The following is a 24,185-nucleotide window of genomic DNA, read 5'->3' as shown; positions in this document are numbered from 1 at the left end:
CATGTGTCTGAGGCCCCGCCCACCCACGTGGCTCCTCCCATTTATGTGATCCAGGGCCCCTAAGCCCCCTCTCCTGCCAAGAGTACCCTCTTTTGTGGTTAAAGATTTATTTGCTTCCAGCTGCTGGTTCACCCCCCACCCCCCAAATGGCTGCAATAAAGCCCAGGCTGGGCCAGGCTGAAGCCAGGAACCAGGAGCTGCTTCTGGGTCTCCCATGAGGGTGCAGGGCCCAAGCACTTGGGCCATCTTCCACTGCTTTCCCAGGCCATTAGCAGGGAGCTGGGTAGAGTAGCCGGGACATGAACTGGCACCCATATGGGGTGCCTGTGCTGCAGGCTGTGGCTTAACCCACTGTGCTACAGCACTGGTCCCAAGGATACCCTCTTGTATCAGTCCCCTGGATCTTGCTAGGGCTTCTGTCCCCGCAGGTACGTGGGCGCTGTGTGGTCTCTGCATCCCCCCTTCTCTCTGCCACACCCAGTCCCCCGGGCCTGTCCTGCCTGTGCCCTCATGTTCCCACGTCTGCCCCTTTGCTCCTGCAGTCTGCTGGCGGCAGGCCCTGGAGGTGCAGGTGCAGGCAGGTGCTGACCTCTGCCTTCCCTCACTGAGCTGCATGGGGGACTGGCGTCCGTGGCAGCACCCCGGCTTTCCACCGGTGTCCAGCAGGGGGGGCTGGAGAGCAGGGAGCGTCAGCAAGGCCGCAGGCCTCGGTGTTGCTGGGGCTAGCGGGCTTGGAGCTGGCGGGGCCCCCTCCCTGCAGTCCGGGACCCCACAGTCCGTCACACTTCTTTCCCAGGTGTTCCAGGAGGTGCAGGCCCTGGTCACCTCCTGCATCGACGGCTTCAACGTCTGCATCTTTGCCTATGGCCAGACGGGCGCTGGCAAGACGTACACCATGGAGGTAGGTGCTGCCCGCGGGGCACCCCTCACGGACACCGGGGTTCTGCACAGCATGTGGTTTGCCTCAGGAGCAGAGGCCTCGAGACCCCAGGCCACTTTAAACTGGGGCCTAGGCAGCAGTTGCTGCTGCCAGTGGAGGGGGTGTTTGGGGACATGACCGGCAGGCAGGGAGGTGCTCCAGATAGGGAGGCTCCCCTGGAGTGGTGGCCGAGGGGCTTGGGGGCAGCAGGTGCCACGGTGAGCATGGCACAGCCCCTCCCCCCGGGAGGCCTGGCTCACGGGGCCCTTCCCTTTAGGGAACCCCCGAGAACCCTGGCATCAACCAGCGGGCACTGCAGCTGCTCTTCTCTGAGGTGCAGGAGAAGGCGTCCGACTGGGAGTACAACATCACCGTCAGCGCCGCTGAGATCTACAACGAGGTCCTCAGGTGCAGGCGCCAGCCCCACGGGCGGCTGTGGGCACTGCTGGGGACTAGGGAGTAGTCCTCTAGGGCCTGTGGAGAGGGGCTCTCCTTGTGGGCTGCAGGGGGTAGTGGTGCATGACAGCCGCTGGGGCCCTGCCCACAGAGCTGCTCACTGTGGAGGTAGGAATGGCGCCATCTACAGGACTCTTGGGGAACAGCAGAGTGCAAGGGAGGAGCTGGAGGAGCCAGGAGAGGCCACACCTGGGAGGAAGGAGTAACCGCCCTCCCGCACCCCGCCCCCCACTCCAGGGACCTGCTGGGGAAGGAGCCTCAGGAGAAGCTGGAGATCCGGCTGTGCCCAGATGGCAGTGGGCAGCTGTATGTGCCAGGACTGACCGAGTTCCGGGTGCAGAGTGTGGACGATATCAACAAGGTGTGCGGCTGGGGGACTCTGGGGAAATGCCGGGGCGGGGGGGCAGCCCCACGCAGAGCTGCCATGGACCAGGATGAAGCCAGGTTCCACTGCAGCCTCTGCCCTGCCCTGTGTGACTCGGGCCTGCCCCCGTCTGCTCTGAACCTGTTTGCTCCTCTACGGTGTGGAAGGGCGGGCGTCTGGGGCGGTGATGTCCACGTCCCCTAGCAGTTTCCAGGCCTGATTCCTCGGCTTCCCCCTTAAAGTGGCTCCTGGGAGCAGCAGGCAATGGCTCAAGTACTTGGGTCCTTAGTGCGCCCCTGGGAGACCTGGATTGAGTTCCAGGCTCCTGGCTTTGACCTGGCCCTGCCCTGGTTGTTGTGGGCAGAGGGGCTGAGCCAGCAGCTGGGAGATGTCTGCCTTGCAAACAAACTAAACATGGCGGGTCACGCTACCCCTCAGCGAGGGCGTTGGGGCCAGGGCGATTCCGAAGACCCGTTCTGAACCCTGTGCCCCAGGTGTTCGAGTTCGGCCACACCAACCGCACGACGGAGTTCACCAACCTGAATGAGCACAGCTCCCGCTCGCACGCCCTGCTCATCGTGACGGTGCGGGGCACGGACTGCAGCACGGGCCTGCGTACCACAGGTGAGCGCGGGGCCCTGGGCAGCCTGGGCAGAGCCCCCGCCGCCCCGCGCCAGGCAGCCCTGACCTGGCCGGCACCCTCCCTGCAGGGAAGCTGAACCTGGTGGACCTGGCTGGCTCCGAGCGCGTGGGCAAGTCGGGGGCTGAGGGCAGCCGCCTGCGGGAGGCGCAGCACATCAACAAGTCGCTGTCGGCACTGGGGGACGTCATCGCCGCCCTGCGCTCGCGCCAGGGCCACGTGCCCTTCCGCAACTCCAAGCTCACCTACCTGCTGCAGGACTCGCTCAGCGGTGACAGCAAGACCCTCATGGTGGTGCAGGTGGGCGATCGGCGTGGGCTGGCACCAAGACACGTCCCGCCCCCCCCGGGGAGCACCGGGCTCCTGAGTCAGTGACGCGTGTGCCTCGCACGCCCTCCTCCCTCCCCTCCTCAGAATCACTGTCCCTCTGGTGCTATGGGGGTGGCCGGCTGGCCTGGGTGGGCTGACCACTCTGTTCCCCAGGTGTCCCCTGTGGAGAAAAACACCAGCGAGACGCTCTACTCGCTCAAGTTCGCTGAGCGGGTGCGCTCTGTGGAGCTGGGCCCCGGGTCCCGGCGTGCAGAGCTGGGGTCCTGGTCCAGCCAGGAGCACCTGGAGGTAAGGGAACTGCCCCAGGCCTGGGAGGGGGGGGGGGGCGTGAGCAGCAGGAAGGGGCTTAGGGGGCAGCCTGTGGGTGAAGGGGGCGGAGCTAGAACGAACCCAGACGCCGAAGCTCTTTAGTCCACATCTGTCATGGTCAGGGAGGCCTGCAGGCCTGGCACACGGAATACCAGGGTCTCACTTAACTCTTATGCTGAGACGGGCTCTCGTTAATACGCCCATTCTACAGACGAGGAAACTGAGGTTTGGGGAGGGAGGCCCAGCCATTGCCCTCCTCCATTCACAGTGGGAGCCAGCTTGCCAGGCATCGCAGCCCTCAGCACGTGCCCACTCAGCCCCCGGCTCAGGGACCACGAGCCGTGCGGGCTCCATCCGAAGGAAGCTGCAGCCCTCGGGTGAGCCCCCACCCCCTCCATCATCACAGCCCCTAGGTGCCCTACCTGGGTGGGCTTTTCTAGTCTCTGAACCTCTGTCACCCTGTCCCCTGCCCTGCAGCGTCGGGCACACAGCGCTGGGTCTACTTTACAGGAGGAGGGCGGGGCCGGAGTGAGCAGCAGCCCAGCCCTCCTGCTGCCTAACGGGCTGGCCGGGCTCGGGGAGCAGGCCAGGGACCCCCTACCCTGGGCACAGAGAGGGCAGGGCCCACCTGTGTCCTGGAGGAGAGGTGAGCCCCAGCACAGGTGCCAGTGCCCGCTGGAGGGCCTGCCCAGGCCTGGACGGCAAAGGGCTAGGGTCGGCAGGACCCAATGGGGGCCTGGCCTGAGGCATGCCCCCAGTGAGACGCCTGTCGCTTTGATTTCAGCCTGAAGGCTGGGCTGCAGAGTCTCCAGGTGAGTGTGGGGCCAGTGGTCCAGCGCTGCTCGCCCGCCTGCCTGGGTGGCGGGGCTGGCTCTGTCCCCGATGCCTGCTGTCTGTGTGCTTCTGCGGGCTCCCTCCTGCTCTCGCAGCACTGCCGTGGGCACCCCTGCCTGCTGCTGGCCCGCAGCTGACCTCCCCGCCTCCCCTCCCGCAGGGAAGTCGAGGCCCTTGCCTGTGTGATGGACGGCCGGACTCGCTGGCTCGCGGGAGGCAAGGATGTCCTGGCCCCTCGCAGAAAAAGAAGCAGCAGCCAGTGGCGCGGACGGCGTGAGCTGCAAGGGCGGGCCGGCAGTGTTCGGGAGGGAGGGCTGGCCAGCTCCCCCCAGGCCCGCGGGGCCTCCCGGAAGGCACCAAGGGGCTCTGGCCACGTGTACATAGCGTTCCCGGGGCGCGGGGCCCAGCCCTCCCTGCCGCCCGGGCTGTGTATTTATGGCCGGGGGCCTCAGCTGCTCCCCCGGCGCCTGGCAGCAGGCACTCTGGCAGTCCCCCCCCCCCCCCCAAAGTCCTATTTAAGAACTTTTGGAAGCGTAGCCATTTTTACTTCTTAAAATAAAAGCCTTTTTTACACAAGTGTGGTCTGAAAGAGCTGGGCTGGCGAGCCCTCGGTCCAGCCGCAGGGGGCGTGGCCTGCTCACCCCCCTGCCCAGGGTTCACAGGGGCCAGCCGTGTCACCTCCACGCAATAGGTGGGAAACTGCAGGGCGCTGCTGGGGCTCCGCTCTCCCCCACTCCCCCTGCACCAGCCTGTGCTGAGTCCCAGCCCTGGGAACTTGTGCAGGGGGGAAGGGCAGTACAGAGCCACCCTCCCCTGGGGCGCAGCTGTGGCGGGGTGGGTCTGACTTAGCCCTTTGCTGCTGTCCCCTGCTGGTCAGACAGCCTGCAGCACCACCCAGAGCTCGGAAGCGCCAGGGCTGGCAGTCCTGGGGGCCAGGCAGTGCCCCTCCCCACGAGGAGAGCAGGCAAGAGTTACAAATTTAATAAAATTCACCTTATAAATTACAGTAGCAGCCCTGGGGCTCAGTTCGCTGCCTAAGCAGGCAGAGCTGGGCAGCCATTGCTGGAGTTGAGTTCGAGGCTCTGGAGGTGCCAGGGGCCCAGTGTCGCCTCCTCCAGGACAGCTCGGGGCAGCGGCGGGGGCTTGCGGGCCAGTGAAGACGCGGGGAGCAGGCACCAGCCCCCCGGGGGCGCCTCAGTCTAGACTGGCCATGAGCAGGTGCAGCTCGCGGAAGGCACTGCCGTGGCGGCCGCTCAGGCCCGACTTGCTCTTGACGAGGCCGCTGATGCCCTTGAGCTGCTTGTAGCAGAGCCGGCACTTGTGCAGCCTGTGGGCGGCAGGGCAGCCCTGAGGACAAGCGTGTCCTAGCCAGGGCCCCGCCCAGGCTGTGCACCAGGCCACGCCCCACACCAGCGCCCTCGCCCCGCCCCTCACCTCTCCTCCCGGCTGATGTCCACGCCCACGGAGGGCGGCGCTGCCAGGATGTCTGTGATGAGGGGCAGAAACCGCTGCAGGATCAGCTTCAGGGAGGTGCAGCCCGTCTGGACGTAGCTTCAGGGCAGACGGAGGGTGGCGTCACCGACAAGCGGAGAGCGAGGCTGGCAGATGGGCCCCACGACCACCCCTCCTGCCACCAGGCGTGCCTTCCCTGCACGCACCTCTCATACTTGCTCTGCAGAAGCTTCTCGATCTGTGGCAGGACGGTGGTGCACAGGTCCAGCTTCCACAGGGAGCTGGGGAGAGGCGGGGGACAGGCACCGTCAGCCCGGCCACGCCCCCTGCCCGTCAGCCTGCCCGCCCGCTGCGGCCACTTACGCTTTCTGGTTGACGATGTTCAGCAGGTCTACCACCACCGAGAGATCATTGATGGCCACCGCCGAGTCCACCGAGGTCTGCACAGACAGAGCTTGGTCAGGGTGGCGGGGCTGTCCCATGACGACGAGCTCAGGCCAGGCGTGGAAGGCGATGCAGCTTGGGGTGAGGGGGAGGGGACCCAGCCCACCACGGCTCTGCCTGCCCAGCCCCACTCCGTCCCCCCTCAGATCAGCCCCAAGGCCCCCGAACAGGGAGGGGCACTCGCCTTGATGTCGCCCGTGGTCCACACGGCCCGCACGGTGTCCAGGTTCTTGTGGCGGCTGGTGAGCACCACGCACATGGTGTCGTGCCCCTTGCGGATCTGTGACATGGCGTCCTCGTCCACCAGCTCCGCCTGCTGTGGGATCTTCACGGCCTGTGTGGGGCAGCCCCAGAGGATGGTGGCAGGGCTCCTCCTGCACCCGGGGGGCGTCCGCCCTCCCCCACCCCACTCACAGGCAGGAAGTCGCAGGCCTTGAGCCCAATGGGCTCATTCCGGGTGGCAGGGATGATGGCGGGCTCACCCTTGGGTGCAGGTGCGGAGGTGACGGGGGGCCGGGGCGGGGCCTCGAGCTGAAAGAGGGGAAAGCTCAGCAGGGGGCCCCTTCTGCCTCCCAGCGTGGGGCACCCTCAGCCGTGCGAGGGAACCCTGCCCCTGAGCCCCACGCTGCGCTCCCACTTTGGACGTACATTTGGCGTGGGGAGCTGCACGTCCATGGCAGGGCTGGGCCTCACTGCCTCCTTCGCTGCGGGCGTGTCTGCAGGCCAGAGGAAAGGCTCGCTGGGGCAGGCCAGGATGCGGGCCAGCGGGTGGGGGACAGGGCTCGGGGGAGCCAGCGAGGCCGGGGCGGGGCCTGCCCTTCCCTCTGCTTGGGGGCTTGCTTCCGGAACCCAGGAGCCCCAGGGCGTGTGGCACAGGGGACGCGCTGTCCGTGTGTGACGGTGAGAAGGCAGTGGGGAGGGAGAGGCCGGGAGGAACCCAGCTTCGAGGGAGGAGGAGACGGTCCCTCAGGGAGCCAGGCGGAGGGCAGACGCCCTGCCCCCTCCAGCACAGGGCCTTCTGGGCCTGCCTCCGGCAGGGACTCGCCCAGCTCCCGCTCTGGCCTCCCTCTCTCACCCGGCCCTCGGGCCTCCCCCAGAGCCTCCTGCCCATCTGGCTGGCTGGCTCCCACCTGCTCACCACACAGCTGGGTGTGAGCCCCCAGCGGGAACACCCGCCCTTGCACAAGCGGACACACAGTAGGTGTGTTTAGAAAGGTGGACGGAAAAGACCCAGGGAGAGAGGGGCCCCCGGCAGGCCAGGTGCAGCCCCCGACTCACCATCCTCTGGGGGTGCTGGGAAGGGCTCGCTTCTTCGGGGTGGCGTCCGGCCTGCAAAGGTGGGGGGTGGGGAGGGGGCGGGGCTGAGGACTGGCCCTGGCCTGCCCAGGGCTGCTGTCTGAGCCCCAGGGGGCAGACCTGCGGACCCTTGCCCAGCCCACCTGCCCACTGTGGGCCTTCCCTTCCCTCTGCTTTGTTCCACCCGTGGGGACCAAGACAGGTGTGGGCCCCCAGGGAACAGGCCGGGGGCCGGGCCTCACTGATGCTGTTCTTGGGCTGGAAGATCTCGTTGTAGTCCTCGGCGTTCTGGATCTCCGCGCGAGACTCGCGCTCGTCCCGGTCCTCCTCGCTGCTCGGGCTGCGGCGCTCACTCTCCGAGTTCTGCTTCACCCTGGGAGCGCAGGGCCAGGCCACAGGGAAGCCGGGGCCCCCAGTGAGCAGCCTTTCCCAGCATGCCCTGCGCACCCCAGCCTCCGCCACCCCGTGCCCTTCACAGCCTCCTGCACCTCTGAGGCTTGCTGCAGGTCGTGCTGGGCCGCTCATAGATGCGTCGGAGCGGGGCGCTGGGGTTGGGGGGCTGCTGCGCCAGGGGCCGGCTGTCCTGCACGGGGTCCTGGGCCACCGTGCCTGTCCTGGTGACCCGTGTCAGGTCCACCACGTAAGAGGAGACGTTGCTCTGGGCGAAGGCCACGCCTATCTGCAGGAATCGGCAGGGCTGGGGCTGGGGCTGGGGCCAGGGTCCCGGAGAGGCAGGGCAGGGGCGGGTGGGGCCCGAGGCGGGGGTGGGGGATGAGCGCTGGGCGCATGGTGCTCACCAGCTGGTCGTTGCAGATGGCCAGGTCGGCCACCTTGCCCCAGTTGACGAGGACCACATCGAAGCAGCGCTCGGGCTCCCAGCCGTAGACGCGCAGCGAGTCCTGGCAGCCGCTGTACAGGCAGCAGCCGTCGGGGTTGAAGAGGACACTCCTGGGCCAGGCGAGAGGCGGCTGTGGGGCTGGGGGCACCCGGCCTGGGCCCCACCCTCAGAAACCTGGGGAGCCCAGGTGAGGGAGGAGCAGAAGCAGAGGTGGGAAAGGCCCACCTGGACCCGCGTCCCCTGGCCCAGCTGCCTGCACGTGTACCTCACGGGCCCTGGCTCCCCTTCGATGCAGCTCACCACCTGGAATTTCTCCAGATCCCAGAACCGGATTGTCCTGCAAAGGCAGCCACACTGTGTCACCCTCCACACAGGCCCGCGGCCTGGGCAGGCCCTCTGACTACTGTCCGGAAGCCTCCCCAGCAGGGCCAGCAAGAGCAGGAGCAGGGGCAGGGGCAGGGGCTGGCCCAGCACAGGCAGAGGGCGGAGCCTGAGTGGGCGGAGCCCAGTAAGCCCCGTCCCCAGGGCTGGCCCCAAAAGCCACAGGCCTTGCAGCACTGAGTCCCCACTAGGACACGAGGGCGAGAGCCCAATCCCGGCTCGGCTGGGAGCCAGTGTAGTGCCCACGAGCTTGTTGGTCTCGTGGGACACCCGGGCCACAGAGGGGGGCAGTGGGCGTGGGAGAAGCGCGCGCTCTTCCTCACCTGTCAGAGCTGCCGGAGGCCAGGAGGTACTCGTTGGGGTGGAACTCCACCACGTTCACGGGCCCCGTGTGGCCCGGGAACTCGGACATCATCTTGCCGGCAATCAGGTCCCAGAGCTGGGGCAGAGGGGGCTGAGGTGAGGGGCGGGCAGGGCACCTCCATGGCCCGCTTTCCCTAGAATGCAGCCCGAGCACTGGGGACAAGCTTGGGATGTGCCGTGGGGTGTGACTACTCCGGAGGCTGCGGTGGGCAGACCCAGCCCCTGGGGCCCCGCGCCCAGGTCGGGCCAGGAGCTACCTTCACTGTGTGGTCATCGGCAGCCGACGCCAACCACTTCCCGTCGGGGCTGAACCGCAGACACCGCACGGCCTGGCTGTGTCCCTGTGGAGGAACAGAGGCCGCCACGCTCACGGCCGGGCCCGCAGCCTCTCCCACCTCGTCCTGTCCCTGCCCCCCACACCCTGTGCCTGCCCAGCGGACAGAGGGGACAACGGGCCACAACTGGGAGGTGCCGCAGAGGGACACGGCTCCACGTGTGACCGCAGACTCCCAGGCCAGCAGGATGCCCCAGGAAATCGCGGGGTCCGACTGGGAACCAACGTGTGCTGTGTCCTCTTCCGGAGAAGTCAATGTCCTGTTTCAACACTGAAGGCTCTGGAAGCCTCCACAGATGACGCTGAGCTAAACAGAGCACTCGTGTGCTCCCGTGGACAGGACCCTGGTGCCTGCCTTACCCAGGCATGGAGCCCAGGAAAATAGGCACCACTTGTTGGGGGGGGTGTTAACGGAAGCCAGGGGTGCAGCTGGACCACCCCGCCCTGCCACAGCTCACCAGAGTTGGTCAGCAGCCCCCACCCCTGCCAGGGTCTGCGAGGTGCCCAAGGAATGAGCGACAGGGGGCGCTGTCCTTACCCGGTATCGGAAGACGCAGCCTTTCCTCCTGATGTCCCACAGCTGTGGGGGAGAGAGGGGCAGAGAGACAGTCAGGAGAAGTCGGGCCACAGAGCTGGAGCCTGGGCCAGGGGCCGGTGAGCAGCCCCGAGCACAGAGGGCTCTGGGCTCCTCCAGGTCAGGACCCCCGCCCCAGACAGTGGTCTGGAAACCACTCATCGAAGCTGGGTGTTCTGGGCAGAAGCCTGTGGTTCCCCTGCCCTGGGGGCCGCGGACCCTGCGGCAGAGAGGGAAGAAGCCCCCTGGCACAAGAACCCTCCCCTCTCCCCGACCATCCAGCAGGCAGCATGGGGGGCCAGGCCCGTCCTGCGGGAGGCACGAGGACAGGATGGGGCCTCACCTTGATGTTTGTGTCCTGGGAGCCCGAGGCCACAAACTCGCCGTAGGGGTGGAAATCCAGGCTGCAGATGTTGGCTTTGTGCCCCATGAGTGTGCGCAGGACTAGCAAGGAAGAAAGCGGGCAGCGGCGTGAGATGCCGGGCGGAGGAGGGCCGCCGGGGCCGCGTGGGCTTTGTAGGAACCGCACAGAACAGAAGGTGGGTCTTAGAGAGAGGGGAGGGGAGGGCGTGGTGGCGCGGTGCTGAAGCCGCTCCTTGGGATGCCTGCGTCTCTTAGCAGAGGGCCTGGGGTCCAGTGCCGCCTCTGCTTCTGTTCCAGCTCCCTGCGAATGCGCCTGAGAAGACAGCGGATGATGCCCAAGGACTTGGTACCCTGCCACCTACGTGGGAGACCTGGACTGTGGCAGTGAACCAGGGGATGGAGGCTTGCGCGCATACTCTGCCAAACAGAACTTAAAAAAAAAAAAAAAAAAGGAGGGGGGGTGGGGGAAGTCAACCAGAATCACACCACCCTCTCAACTAATTTTCCTCTTGGGTGACAGCAGCCATTGCGGCCATCAGTGCGTTCTCACCATAGCAAAGCCCCAGAGGCAGCTGAGCCAAGCAGCCCTACGTGCAGCTCAGGCCCTGGGAACGTGGAGCTTGAAGACTGCAGGCATCTGGCCCCACCTGACAGCGCAAGGACAGAGATGAGGAGAGGTTCAAGCTGGGGGAGAAGCTGCTTAGTTGAAAAAAGAAGTCCAGGAAGGCTTTCTGGAAGAGGTGGCATTTTGCCGCTTAGCCATGGATGGAGAACACGGGATGCTGTGCTGGGCACACGTGACTTGTGGGCAAAGCCCCAAGGAAAGCAGGCAGGGGAATGTCTGGGTGCTCACACTGGTCCTCTGGGGTGACCCAGTCTGAGGGACCCCAAGGGTGGCCTTGGGGACCAGCTGGGCAGCTGTGAGAACCGAGAGAGCACAGGGAGGGAACAGGGAGGCACAGCAAGGGCCAGCGACTGACCTCCTATACGGCCCCAGGGAGCCAGTCTCTCTGCTCTGCAGCCAGGGCTGGCCCCGCCTGGACGCACGCTTTGCTACGTTTCGGGGTGCTGTGAGCTCCACTGCGTCTCGTGTGTCTCGCTTTTTGAAAGACTGACAACTCCACTGCTGGAATGCAACTGATGAGCCCTCAAAAGCTGCAGCCTAGGGGTGTGGGAGCCCAGCCAGCCAGAGGGCGGAGTAACAGGGTGCCTCGGGAGGCAGCCAGCCTTCGTTAAAGGAGGCAAAGACTCCAGACACGAGGCTTCAGGGACAGGAGGGCAGAGGTGCAAGCTCTGGGTGCATTAAGTGAACCCTACAATCTCCACCCCGCAACACCAGCCCACAGCCCTCCCCCAGACAGACCGGATGGGACCTGACTCTGTTCCTCACTTGCGGGGTGACCCCAGGCAGTCACCGACCCTCTCAAGCCTCCTGTTAGATTCCAGAAACAATCAGGAAAATGAACATAGGGGCTGGCGATGTGGCGTAGAGGGTAAAACTGCCGCCCGCAGTGCCAGCATCCCATATGGGTGCCGGTTCGAGTCCCGGCTACTCCACTTTCGATCCAGCTCTCTGTTATGGCCTGGGAAAGCAGTGGAGGATGGCCCAGGTCCTTGGGCCCCTGCACCCACGTGAGAGACCCAGAAGAAGCTCCTGGCTTTGAATTGGCAAAGCTCCAGCCATTGTGGCCAACTGGGGAGTGAACCAGCAGATGGAAGACCCCTCCCTCCCTCTCTGCCTTTCCTTCTCTCCCTGTGTAACTCTTCCAAATAAAATAAAATAAAAAAAGTACAGTGCTTAGCCCAGGCCTGCCTGATAGAAGTCAGCTCAGTAAATGCCACCTGTAATTGTTGCTGTTCCACTTTCCTCCTGCGGGAGGCCTGCCTCCGCCCTCTGCTCCCCACCCCCACCCCGGCTGTCCCTGAAGCCAGACCTCCTCTCCAACTGGCATCCATGTGGATGCCGGCACTGCAGGCAGAGGCTTAGCCCACCACGCCACAGCGCCAGCCCCTACAGACCCCCTCTCCTCCTGTGGCTCCCCAATGGCCTCAGTGATGACCCACGGTGTGCCTGGGATGTCGCCTGAGCACTTCCCAGTGGCTCCCATGCAGCCAGCCATGGCCTGCCCAGGCCCGAGGCTCCAAGGGTGAGGCAGCCTGCCGGAGGCTGAACCGTAGACAGCAGAGCCCTCACTCACATGGGCCCCCGCCTGCAGCTTCACCTGGTCAGGAGGAGCTGCTGTCCTGGTCAGCGCCCTGGGGACTAGGCCCCCTCACATCCTCCCAGGAGCCCGACACAGCACCTGCCCCTCCCCCCCCCCCCCCCCCCCGGTCAGGTGGGTGCCTCACTCAGCGACTCCCACCAGAGCTGGGGCCCTCCTTGCTGCTGTGGCTAGCACGTGCTGCAGGGGCTCAGCACCGCCTTGCAGGCCTATGCTGCCCAGCCCACAGGCCAGCGCCTGCTGCAGGCCACGCCCGCCCCACCCGGCGTGGGCCGCCTGCCTGTGGCTGCGCGGGGGAAAGCAGGCAGGACCACATTCTTCAGGCGTGACTTCTGCGTGGGAGTCAGAAGGCCTGCGGATGTCCAGTCTCGGCCACAGGGGCCGAGGAGCCTCCAGGCCCATCAGGCTGAGCAGCTGCTCGGCCTCCCTCTCTGCCAGTGCTGAGCAACCTTTCAGAGTAACTGTGACAGCTGGGCCCCTTCTAAATCTGGGGCCTCGGCAGGCCTCTCTGTCACTGCCACCCACACTCTGGTAGGGGTGTGTGTAGGGGGGTGGCCTGAGGTCTTAGCTCTTCCGGCTGAAGATCAGCCTCTCCTCCACTGAGAACCCCTAACGAGGTAGCAATCGGGAGAGCCGAGGGCACTGGGATGGGAGGCCTGACACACAACGGGAGCCTTCGCCAAGCTTGGTGCCTTCCCTGGGCCTTGGTTCACTCCCCTGACAGATACGGGGGCCCTGACCACCTGGCTCTGGGTTCAAATCAGCTGCAAGCTGATCAGGTTCAGGGGGAGGGGGTGTCTGGGCCACGTGTTTGTCTGGGAGCCAGGCCAGCGCCAGCGCCCAGGAACCCAGGGCTCTGCAGTCTGCACTCCCCGGTCACCAGAAAGAATTCTTCCGTGGAATTCCTTCGTGGCTGGAGAAGCCTGGGGCAGGGGCACAATGCCTGTGGCTTCTCTCTCCTGCAGGTGGCTGACCACTGACCACTGCAATTCAGGTGCAGGCTGGTGCTTCCAGGGGGGTGACCCATCTTCCTGAGCTGCACCCCTTCCCAGAGGGCCACCCTGGGCTTGCTCCTCTGGACCCACCCAAGCCCAGCATGCCCAGGGCCCAGTGTGGCCAGGCAGTGGGGCTGTGTGCTGGGACTCTGCAGCTCCCAGACAGACCATGCCTGGGGAGGCAGGCATCCCTGCACAGGCCCGGGGCTGACACAATAGCACCCCTCACCACTGGGCACTGCCACCCCCGCAGTCCTGCTGCAGACACGGGGAGCCTAGGGAGGCCCAGAAGAACCCTGGAGCCTCAACCAGGCAGAGGGGCGCTCTTCTGGAAAAATCAGCCTTGGCAGAAACCCAGGCAGCTGTCTCCCCTGTGAGTGTCGGGCATGCAGGCGGCCTCCTCCCTGCAGACCGGCAGGGCTGGACCAGAGGCCAGGGAAAGGCAGCGAGCAGGACTGAAAACGGGCACACTCACGCAAAGGGCCCAATCTCCAGCTTCCGAAACACGCATGGTGCTGGCAACGCTGCACCCCAGCATCCTACAACAACACCCGGAGAAGGGGACACGCCCCACGTGGCCCAGAGTCAAGGGCCCCGGTTTCAGACTGAGAGAACCCAGAGGGCACCTAGCACGGGGATGAAAATAGACCCACACAAAGCTCATCTCTGCGGGCCACAGATCCTCCAAGCTTGTGGGAGGGAGGGCGCAAGAGACACAGACATGGAAGAGAAGGGGATCCTTGGGGAAGGACCGGCCAGGACAGCGCCGGCCTCCCAACATGCCCAGCACCTAGAAGGCCAGGGAGCTGCCCTTTCAAAGTCCCGGGGGTGAACCATCTGCACCCCAGAGCCCTACACTGGAACTGTGGAAAAAGCCTGGGGTACAACCAAGTTGCCCGCACCCAGTGGCCTCTGACACCAGGCCCAGGCAGCCTTCCGCAGAAAGCTCTGGAAGAATGGCTCTGAGCAAGACGACAGCACAGGGCCCGCTGAGGCAGAGAAAGGGAGCACTCCGCGAGACAGGGACGGCCGGGGGCAGCCGGGCTGCAGGCCACCGGGACCTGGGGGCGAGAGGCTCTGAGCCGAGATGCCTGCAGTAGCTAACACCTTAAAACAGAGAAGGCAGAGGCCGCAGCGTAATCACACTACTGAAAACAGAGGGGATCAGTACAACAGAACGAGGCAACCAGAGCTGGGGCTTCTGGACAGGGAGGGCCGGGGCACAGGGCTCGTCTTCCATGGCGACTGCTCTGCATCTGCCAGGGCTCAACTTTCTACACTAACCACAGCCTCCCTCACGGTGAACCAACAAGGCACAAGCAAACCCAAGATCCACCTGCCCCCTTGCCCAGGCCCGTGTGCCCGCAGTAGGGACTGCCCCAGGCTGGGCATGGCTCCCCAGTTCTCAGCCTGCTCCTCACAGCTCACTCATCCACGTGTCCTGCAGGTCCTGGGTTCTGAATACGCACACGCACCCCCCCCACCAAGGGCGCACACAGCCAGATTCAAGGTTGCTCATTCAGACATTTCCTGGGCACCTCCTAGGTGCCAGTCACTCAGGGGGCAACAGTGGCCATCCCTGCCAGGCTGGTGGTGCGGGGTGGATGCCACACCATCTGATCACTGCTACAGGAGTGAAGCAGCGGACCCAGTCAGGGCAGGCTTCTTGGAGGAAGCGGCCCAACTGCAAGCCCAAGAGGAACAGGTGCAGGTGTGCAAGAGGCAAGCTTCAAGGCCTACTTTTGGCAGCTTCCAGGTCCCAGACGCGGATGGAGCCCGACTGGGAGCCGGCCACGATGAGCTCCTCGGGGGTGTTGAGGCGGACGCTCTCCACGGGGGACGTGTGGCCCGTCAGGCTCTGTGGAAGAGAGCAGCAGCTTCAGGACGCCTGCCCCGCCCACCGCGGCCCCGAACTCGGGGCCCCTGGAAAAGGCTGCAGCAAGAGTGGCCCGCAAGAGAGGCTACCCTGGGGCCACAGGAGGCCTCCGCGGGCCCCCCGGAGTAGCCACGGCTCTCGGCCGCAGCTCCTGGGGCTGACAGGGGCTGAAGCCCAATGCTCCCACCGCCAGCTGCGCTCCGAGGTGGCCGTCACTGGCAGACAAGGCCCCGGGTCCCCCGAAGGGGAGCAGCTGGCCCAGATAACAAACAGCGGTCTCTTCAGTGCTGAGGTCACAGAGCCCCACCCCACACCCAGCTCTCGGCTCCTGCTTCTGCCCAGCCCAAGCCAGGCCCTCGGCGGGGAGCCAGGGCAGGATGGAGGCCCGACTCAGCACAGCCCTCACACCCCCACAGCGCCCGGCTCCCAGGCCAGCAGCCGCAGGGAGCCGCACGGGGACTGGGAGGACGGGATTCTCACCCAACTCTGAGCACAGGGAGCTGGGCGGTGGCACCTCCAGATTCTGAGGTGCACGGTGTCGGTCATGCCACCTCCACACCTCCCCCCATCCCCTGGCACAGGGGCGCTACCATCGGCATTTGCTATAACGTTCCCACAGAGGGTTGGAGGGCCAGGGAGGGGCTGACGCTCCTCAGCACAATGGCTACCAGCAGCACGTTCATCACTGTGGAGGCTCGGGTGGGCCTGAATGCCACCGAGGGCAACAGCTACCCGCGTGGGAAATGCACGCTCTCTTCAAACCAGTGACGCCAGCACTGGGAAGGTGCTGTGCTCACACACACCTGAGGCTGGCCTCCACTGCGCACCTGCCCAGAGAGATGGCAGCGGGGACAGACACGCCCACCCCGCAGGGCCCGGGGTTACGGCAGAGCGTTAAGCATCCCATCTTGGAGCGCCAGTGTGAGTCCTGGCTGCTCTGCTTCCGACCCAGCCTCCTGCTAACGCTCCTGTAAGATGGCCTGAGTGCTTGGGCCCTGCCACCCACATAGGAGACCAGGATGGCAGCCCAGGCTCCTGGCTTCAGGCTGGCCCGGCCCATTTGGGGAGTAAGCCAGAAAATGGAAGATCTCTCTTTCAAATAAATTATAAAATACACCTTTAAAAAAAGAAACGCCCACCCCAGGGACTGGTAGGCGAAGCCATATTTAGCTGCGGTCCCCCACGTGAATCAGTGAGGCAATCCTTCAAATAAGGAGTCGGAGCTTGCGACGCCTCCTGGTGAAAAATGAGGACGATGGGTCCAGTGTGATACACTCTGTGAAACAGTGAAGAGAGCCGGCCATACCTGCTCGTGTGGACCTAAAATAATTCTGGAAGGACATAGAGGGATTGTGATCCATGGGCACCTCCAGAAAGAGATGTGTGGGTCCAAGGAGGGAGGGAGACCTTTCTCCTTTTACCCTGCATCTTTCACAAGCTGAACTGCCTGTGTCGCAGCCTCAGAAATAAACAAAGCCAGCAGCACCCTGGGAGGTGGCAGGTGATGGCTCCAGAACTAAGGCCCCTACCACCCACATCAGAGACCTGGACTGAGTTCTGGGCTCCTGGCTTGGGCCTCGCCCACCCCTGATTGTTATAGGCATTTGGAGAGTAAACCAGCGAATGGAAGATTTTCAAATAAAATGCAAGTAAATAACAATGTAAAGACCCAGCAACCAAGATAAACAGCACCAGGAGCAGCAAAGTGCACTGCCTGCAGAGGGAGCAGCATGGGCAGAAGTCCCAAGGCGAGAGAGCACCTGCCAGGTGAGCCACTGAGAGGCTGGGCAGCTGGTCTACAGCGAGCTGGGGTCTGGCTGAGGCTGCACCTGGTGTCCAACGAGAGGTCCAAGGTGGGACCCTTTGCACTGGTAACCGTTTCTCTGGGGGGCCAGGGCACGGGGTCATTTCATGCCGATTTGGGGTCAGTCTTTGCTGATTCTCTATTAACTTGTGTATCTGGTGGGGGGAGTTGGGCCGGGAGAAGGGGGTTTAAGTCTTACCTTTTTTTGAAAAAAAGAAAACAAAACATTTCAGTTCCATTCTTACTGAACCCTGGCACTCCAGTTCTGGTTCAGGCAGATCCCAGGTCGTCCCCCGGGTCACACAGAAACACGGCAGTGAGGAAACTTCTGCTAACAAAGATCACCGCCCAGCATCCTTCCCCTTCTCCTTGATCTGGCCAAGGGTCGAGAAGGCTCGTTCACTGTGCTGGCTGGGATGCGAAGGGAAAGGGCTGCTTCCCGCGCTGCTGCTGGTGAGCAGGGGAACTGATTTCTGGAGGGCAGTTTGGCAACAGGCTTTGGAAGCTTTTTAAAACGTGCACGCCCTTGGATTTGATGCAACCATCACAGATGTGCTCCAAGGGCAGGTTGATGTTTGCCAGTGTGCTTTAGAAAAACTGGAGACACCCTCCTTGCTCATGGCAGGGCATGGCTAAGCTAATCACAGCCTACCCCACCATGGGATACCATGAAGCCTTTAATATTCACCTTGTAACAGCACTCGCTGACATAAGAAAATCCTGCAACATTGTTATCCTAAGAGAACAGGCTATACTAGAATAAATAAGATAGTGTCCTGGGAATATGTTCCTATGCATGCATGTGTGTTTACATACATGTGCATCTACATGCATGTATGTGCACAGGCACGCGCGTACACACATGTGCGTGCACATACAACTATCTCAAGCACCTGCAAGGACACAGACAAAATACCAACTACAGTGCTTGCCGCATAACAGAACTGTACCCGGATGTCGGTCCCTTGTCTGTTTTCCACCTGTATGCTTGCCTGTTTGGGCAAACAGTCCCCAGCACGCAATACAGTCATGTAACTAAATGCTGTTAAAGGCCTAGTTCCCTGAGCGGCTCCAGCCACGTCCCCCAGACACTCTGTGTGGCCCGAGGCCATCAACATTCCCTGTGAATGACAGCAGGCAGATGGGCAGGTGGGCTGGGGAGGGCTTCAAGCCTTTCGGTTCAACCGCAGGCCTGGGGTTTCTTTACCCTTTGTGCAAGGGACCCCTTGGAGTTCTCTCCCACGGCCAGGGGCGCCCCCACTCCCGAGGGCCGGCCTCTGTCCTGCCAGCCAGGGGAGCACTGACGGAGCACTGTGGACGCGCTGTGGATGCCACGGCCTGGGCTGCACCGCCAGAGCCTGCAGAGCCCCTGCTCCCCGCCCGGGCCCCACTTACCATGATGCAGTTGGGTTTGTTGATGGACCACAGGTTGACGCGGCAGTCATCCCCGCCCGTCGCCAGCAGCCGCCCGGAGGCCTTGCCCAGCACCAGCGAGGACACATTGCTGGCGTGGGCGATGATCTCCTCTGCAAGGCAAGGGGGAGAGAAGGCGGTCAAGCACATGAGGGGCCGCGTGGGGAAGGGGAGGCCCTGCGTGGAGACCGGCAACCTGGCCGGGCGTGGGCCCAGGAACACGTGACTGCTCTCAACTTCGGCCAAACCTTTTGAGTTTTTACCTTTCTCTGCACATCAACTGGTGATACCAATGAACTTCAAAATCAACTTGCCAGTTCTAGATCACTTGATCCTAAGCAATAATATCCATGAAATTCAAGTCTCATCTGCTCTTGATATTTTACCACAATACAAAAACAGAGATAACTATCAAAATAAAAAAAAAAATTGACCCATGCCCACTTGGATACCCATGCTCGCCTTGGAGAACAATTAAGAACAATTCAAGGGGGCCCACACTGTGGCGTAGTGGGCTAAGCCTCTGCCTGTGGTGCAGCATCCCATATGGGCACCGGTTTATGTCCCAGGTGCTCCTCTTCCGATCCAGCTCTCTGCTATGGCCTGGGAAAGCAGTAGAAGATGGCCCAAGTCCTTGGGCTCCTGACCGGTGTGGGAGACCTGGAAGAAGCTCCTGGCTCCCAGCTTTGGATTGGCCCAGTTCTGGCCATTGCAGCCATCTGGGGAGTAAACCAGTGGATAGAAAACCTTTTTCTCTGTCTCTCCCTCTGTCTATAACTCTACCTCTCAAATAAATAAAAAAAACTTAAAAAAATTCTTAAACTTAAAAAATATTATAACGCAGCAGATTAAGCTGCCAGCTGCGATGCCAGCATCCCACATGGGCCTTGGTTCGTGCCTCAGTGGCCCCACTTCCAATCCAGCTCCCTGCTGATGGTCTGGGAAAGCAGCAGCAGATGGCCCAAGTATTTGGGTCGCCACCACCCACATGGGAGACCCGGATGGAGTTCTGGGTTCTGGCTTCAGCCTGGCCCAGCCTCAGCTGTTGTAGCCACTTAGGGAGTGAACCAGTAGATGGTGGAACTCTGTCTCTCTGTAACTCTGCCTTTCAAATAAATAAATTAACAAAAAAAAAAATTCAAGTCACTTTGGGACAGGCTATGCCTAGGTGAGCTCACATGGGACTTCAGTTCTCCAAGCGGAATCACCGGTCAGCTTTGGCCTGGGCCTGGCTGATGCTCTGTGGCCTTTGACAAACCACTTGTCCTCTCTGAGGCGGTGTCCCTCGTCCGGTGAAGATGGGTGGCAGTGGTGCCTATCCCATGGGGTAGCTTAGATTCCTGGAGACCATGTGAGCCACGTACCCTGTGGCTACACGTGTGGGGTTCAGGAGGTGGGGGATGGAGGCAGCAGAGTGAGCAGGCTGGGCGGGGTGAGGGCTGACCATGCTGAGTGGGAGATAAGGCCTGTGGGCAGCCGAGGGCCCCTGGCCTGGCCTGCGAGGCAGCAGCAGGGGCCGCAGACATGAACCTCAGGGTACCTTGTCAGTGCTCTGAAGGGTAGGGGACAAAGGCGAGGGACCAAGTGGCGCAGACTCTGGGCCAGCCCCTGGGGGATTCCCCCTGGGAGCCTGCAGGACAGCACTGCCCACCGAGGCCAGGGCAGACCTGACACGCCAACACCCAGGGCAGCCGAGAGGCCTCACAGGAATGCGGCTCACGGCTCTCCCACAAAGGGCCTTTTCCAAGCGCCAGATCCGGACTCCCACCCCGGGGGCCACAGGCCCAGGCCAGCGGCTCGCGAGGAGCTACGAGAAGGTTGGGCAGCAGGCCCCAGGCTCAGCCTCACAGACGACACCCACCTGCCTGGCCAGGGCAGCGCCCTCAGAGGCAACACCCAGCCCCAATGAGGACAGGTGCTCCCTGCAGTCCGAACACAAGCCGGATTCTGGGGGCCCATCGCTTGGATCCAAGGGAGCTGGGACCCTCTCTGGCCCTCGCCTCTCCTTCAGAGCCTCTGGCCTTGGATCCTGGGGGGACACACACCTGGGGGGCTCTGGCCCCAGACACCTGTCCGCTCAAGAGCTTCCGTTCCACCCTGAAAGCAGGCAGAGTACCTTCTCCCTGAGCGCTCTGCCCCTCTTCCGGCCTCCGAGTTCCGCCTGGGCTTGGGCGGCCCCGCACCTCTGACCACTGCCCGGGAGATGGCCACTAACTCCTAACTAAGTGTGTCCTGGCGATCTGGCTAGGCCTAGCGCTCGGAGGCTGAAGGGAACGGAGAGAAGTCCCTGGCTTCACACTGCAGGGAGAACAGGCAGAGGGCTCCGGGGCCAGCGCATCGAGCTGCAGACCACAGACTTCGGGATGACAAGGGGTGAGAGGCTGGGTCCTTCTAGAAGGGTCCAGACTGTTCCCCTCTAAGCAGCCTGCTAGGAGCTCTTTGGAGCCCATGGCGAGAGGCAGAGGTATGGGGGACCCCAGCAGAGGCAGCACAGGGCACACCGTTAAGCCTGGCTCAAAGGACAGCAGCCGCCGACGGCCCGGCCTGGGCACCGAACCTACATGCACACGAGCACCCTCCAGTGTGGCTGGCAGGCCAGCTCACAGCTGCCACTCCGTACTGTGGCCCAAGCCCTCCCCCAGCCCCCGGCTCAGGTCCACATCTGGGCCAACACCGGGAACACGGGGCGTTCTGGTCTCAGGCACTGAGGACTTGCATCCCGTATGGAAGACACAATGAACCAGGGAGGAAAACCCCAGGCTGGCCGAGTGGCTTTCGATCCTCACTGGGCCCCAGAGCCACAGGCCACTGTGGCCTCGGGACATGCGGGCGGGTCGTAATCTCGAAAAGCACTGTGCCCAGGAAACTGCCCGTAGATGCCCAACGCGCCACCTCACTTCCCTCCTGCTCCAACACGAGACGGCTTGTCCTTGCTGTGAGGACAAAGCCACAGTCTCAGAAGGGCGGGGGCCGCCCTCAAGTGGCACCTCGTTCCCCCTGCAGCTGCCCCTTTCAGTCCTTTCCAATCCACGGGGCTGCTGGCCTGGGAGCAGCCTGCAGCGCTGCCTGCCCACCTACCCCATCCCGCAGCACAGTTCGGAATCAGAGAAGGAGCAGTGGGCGGATGCGGTGCCTGTGGCTTCCCAGGCTCTGAGCCCCCGCGATACAGCGCCCTTGTCCACTCTGTCCCCCTCCGGCTCCCCAGCACCGTTCCATGCTCAGGAAAGCCCGGCTATTGAAAGGATGGATACGACGCTGCTCTGTCCAAAGTATACCCTTCTTGGGGAACCATAATCGGGTTCTCCCCAAACCAGAAGGCTTTGGAGAACAATTAGAGAAACTGAGGCCCAGCAAAGAGCTTTGCCCAGGGTCTCAAGGTTTAAAAGTGGGCGAGCCTCGCCCCAGCTCCCCACAACAGCCCAGGGACAGCGCACAGCAGAGGTGACCAGGTGGAGCGCATCACTCCTGGGCCGACTAGTAGTTACAGCTGGGGGACGGCTCAAAAGGCCGACACGCAGAGCATTCTCGAAACGTGGTCTAGGGGCCCTCAGGGTCCTTACGGTGAGACAAGAAGGCAGAACTACATTCCTAACACGACTAAAACCATAGCTGCCTTTTGCAGTCTCGTTTGCTCACAGCATATGCTGGGGTTTTCTGGAAGATGCAGGTCACGGGAGGCACCATCAGCAGTGGCATGTAGTGACTATAGGTATTCTTGAGTTTTATTACATCTCAGTATTCATTTCTAACATGCTAAGTACTGACAGACACACATAACTCCCATCCACGAGAGCACTCGGGGTCCTCAGTAATTTTTTAAAGTATAAAGCGGTCTTGAAATCAAAGAGCTTACTTAGGATCAGTGCAGAGTAATGGCGGGGTGCTGCATTGCAGGCCCCGGTGGTAGCCCTCTGCCTGCCCCAACCCCCTTCTTTCTGGCACACCCCCACACCCCCAGACCCAGACGCTCTCATGCGTGTCAAGTCTGACATCCAAAACACCGAGAACACCTGCGAGGAGTCGTCACCCCGCTCTGCCCGTCAACCCTCTGGACATCCGGGGCTAAGCGCTGTAGTCTATTCACGATCCCACTTGAATCTTGGAGCGACTATGGAATACAGGTGCAATCATCTCACGGTACAGACAGCGGAACAGCCCCAGAGAGGCCAAATCACCTGTCCCGTGTCACCCAGCTAAGAAGTGATTGCCATCTTGGTCCTCCCTGCCAAGAACAGGGGACAAAGCTACAGGCTCAAGCCAACCCCTAACCAGCAGCTCCCAGACCAGACCGGGGTGGTAAAGAAACCTGCAAACTACTCACGCAACTTCCAGGCTGTCTTGGTGACCACGGGGGTGGCCATTCTTCAAGGGCTGACACCTGAGGCTCCACCCACAAAACCGGACCGCGCTTTCCTGCTGGGGTGGGGGGCGGATCCCCCCCAGATCCACCAATCAAGTTGGCAGGGAGTTCCCACACATCCAGGCAGGGGGAATGCCTTCTCTCCTGGCCCTGAGCTGCCTTTAAACCATCCGCCGCAGGCAACAGCAGCAGCCTGTGCCCAGCCGCCAGGGTCCGCGAGCTCCGGGCGTCAGACTGGAGCCATCTCAGCTCAACACCGGCCTGGAACAGACACAAGGGCGGCTTGTTAGGAGATCCCTGGGAAGAGCCACAGCTCCCTGCATCACCCAGAGCTCCCAGCGCCAGGGGCCGTACTGCAGATTGGGTCTGAGGATCGCCAGCGGGGGCACCCGTGGCAGGGCCGCTCAGACAGAACCCAGGGCAAAGGGGAGTGCGGCAGCCGCAGTCGGCGGGGAGGACCACGTGCCTGCAATTCACACAGATTTCTAGAGTCACTGCTTCTGGCTGACCTAAGGGATGGAGGGTGGAGTCAGAGGCTAGACTCGGGGATCCCGGAAAGGTACCTCCGAGAGAGAGAGAGCCATCCAAGTCCTCTCGGGGGAGCATCTCAGAGGCCCCTGGGGTCCAGACCCCCCAGCTCCTGGCAGGGAACCCCTCCTGTCCCCCGCGATGCCCAAGGACGGAGCAGGGAACCAGGCCTCCGGTCCGGGCGGGAGTCGGTTATGACTCCAACTACAAAAGGCCACTCCGGGGGCCTCCCACCACCCGCTTCTCACACCCCCTTCTTCCCTCTCCCGTGAGCCCCCTCCCTGCGCCCCCTGTCTCCTGGGTCCCCCCGGTCTGCCTTTCTCTGGCCGTCCACGGCTCCCATTCCCGCACATCCCGCCTCTTAAACTCCCTAACTTGGCCCCCGCCTCGAGAGCCCCCTCCTCCCCTCTCCCCAGTGCTAAGGTGGCCCCCATTCACTCACTCTCCTGGTCTCGCGTCCCTATCCATCACCCACCGTCCTGCAGGCCCCCAGCTCTGCTTCCGGCCCTCCAGGTTTCCCCCCTCCGGCCCCGCTGGTCCCAAAGCCGGGGCTGGTCTATCAGCCCCGCCTGATCCTCCCACCCCTCTCGGATACCGGGGCTCGGGCTCTAGCCTCCCCCTGCCCGGAGCTCGCTCCGGTGTCCGGCCAGCCCCGCCGGGCGCGGCCCAGGCCAGCACCCGTCCTCCCCTCGCCTCCTCGCCTTCTCGCCCCCCTGCCCACCCCACCTGCAGCTGCGGCTCCCGAGGCCGAGGCGCTCGCTGCTCCAGGCGCGACCCCCACTTGCTTCCATCCCCTGCTCTGATTGGCGGCTGCTTGACAACCGACCCTCACAACAAAACCTCCGGCCCAGAGCCCCGCCCACCTCACCACCCACACCAATCAGCCGCCGCCGACGCTCCACCTCCCGCCAGCATTGACCAATGCAAGCAGGCGCTTCTGCCGCTTTTCCTAAATGCCCGCCCTCTTTTCCCTGAATCCGACTAATCACGAGAAAGGAGCGTTCAAGAGCCTCCCCTCGGCCTCCAGTGAACCAATGTGGGCTGCCATCCTCTTGGTCCCGCCTCCACCTCAAGCTTTCCCTCGCCTCCC

General features: G+C 63.2%; 2 protein-coding genes across 5 annotated transcripts in view; one reads left to right on the top strand and one right to left on the bottom strand.

Moving 5' to 3' along the window:
• Nucleotides 1–4,410, top strand: part of KIFC3 (kinesin family member C3) — a 34,977-nt gene extending 30,567 nt beyond the window's left edge. For all 3 annotated transcript variants that reach the window (XM_062175868.1, XM_062175866.1, XM_062175867.1), the window contains 8 exons: nucleotides 797–901; nucleotides 1,197–1,327; nucleotides 1,613–1,736; nucleotides 2,234–2,363; nucleotides 2,450–2,679; nucleotides 2,863–2,997; nucleotides 3,287–3,395; nucleotides 4,013–4,410. In XM_062175868.1, the coding sequence (XP_062031852.1) occupies nucleotides 797–901; nucleotides 1,197–1,327; nucleotides 1,613–1,736; nucleotides 2,234–2,363; nucleotides 2,450–2,679; nucleotides 2,863–2,997; nucleotides 3,287–3,395; nucleotides 4,013–4,038 (990 nt within the window). In that variant the 3' untranslated portion in view covers nucleotides 4,039–4,410. The remainder of the gene's footprint in view (nucleotides 1–796; nucleotides 902–1,196; nucleotides 1,328–1,612; nucleotides 1,737–2,233; nucleotides 2,364–2,449; nucleotides 2,680–2,862; nucleotides 2,998–3,286; nucleotides 3,396–4,012) is intronic.
• Nucleotides 4,411–4,818: 408 nt separating this feature from the next.
• KATNB1 (katanin regulatory subunit B1) lies at nucleotides 4,819–23,929 on the bottom strand. Of its 2 annotated transcripts, none has more exons than XM_062175869.1 (20): nucleotides 23,822–23,929; nucleotides 22,529–22,828; nucleotides 18,190–18,320; nucleotides 14,855–14,972; nucleotides 9,878–9,978; nucleotides 9,499–9,540; nucleotides 8,884–8,967; nucleotides 8,587–8,702; nucleotides 8,148–8,219; nucleotides 7,842–7,992; nucleotides 7,533–7,723; nucleotides 7,287–7,417; nucleotides 7,027–7,077; nucleotides 6,397–6,464; nucleotides 6,163–6,279; nucleotides 5,933–6,082; nucleotides 5,668–5,744; nucleotides 5,511–5,585; nucleotides 5,287–5,403; nucleotides 4,819–5,179 (listed from the first exon to the last, which is right to left on the bottom strand). In XM_062175869.1, the coding sequence occupies exons 2-20, from the start codon at nucleotides 22,566–22,568 to the stop codon at nucleotides 5,047–5,049; spliced, it is 1,965 nt and encodes a 654-aa protein (XP_062031853.1). In that variant the 5' UTR covers nucleotides 22,569–22,828; nucleotides 23,822–23,929; the 3' UTR covers nucleotides 4,819–5,046. The 2 variants fall into 2 exon arrangements, with proteins under 2 accessions (XP_062031853.1, XP_062031854.1); XM_062175870.1 differs by lacking the exon at nucleotides 23,822–23,929 and adding an exon at nucleotides 23,538–23,559.
• Nucleotides 23,930–24,185: the final 256 nt, after the last annotated feature.

This window comes from Lepus europaeus, chromosome 19 (genome assembly GCF_033115175.1).
Source record: "Lepus europaeus isolate LE1 chromosome 19, mLepTim1.pri, whole genome shotgun sequence".
Lineage (NCBI taxonomy): Eukaryota > Metazoa > Chordata > Mammalia > Lagomorpha > Leporidae > Lepus > Lepus europaeus.
This window is presented reverse-complemented; position numbering and strand designations above follow the sequence as displayed.

What these genes read in the sequence shown, in the direction of transcription:
- KATNB1 (XM_062175869.1), bottom strand. Translation starts at nt 22,568, where the DNA reads ATGGCCACCCCCGTGGTCACCAAGACAGCCTGGAAGTTGC. An exon ending in ACAAACCCAACTGCATCATG is followed by an intron (nt 14,973 to 18,189) that starts GTAAGTGGGGCC and finishes TCTCTTCCACAG; the next exon opens with AGCCTGACGGGCCACACGTC. An exon ending in CCATCTGCAACGACCAGCTG is followed by an intron (nt 7,724 to 7,841) that starts GTGAGCACCATG and finishes CGATTCCTGCAG; the next exon opens with ATAGGCGTGGCCTTCGCCCA.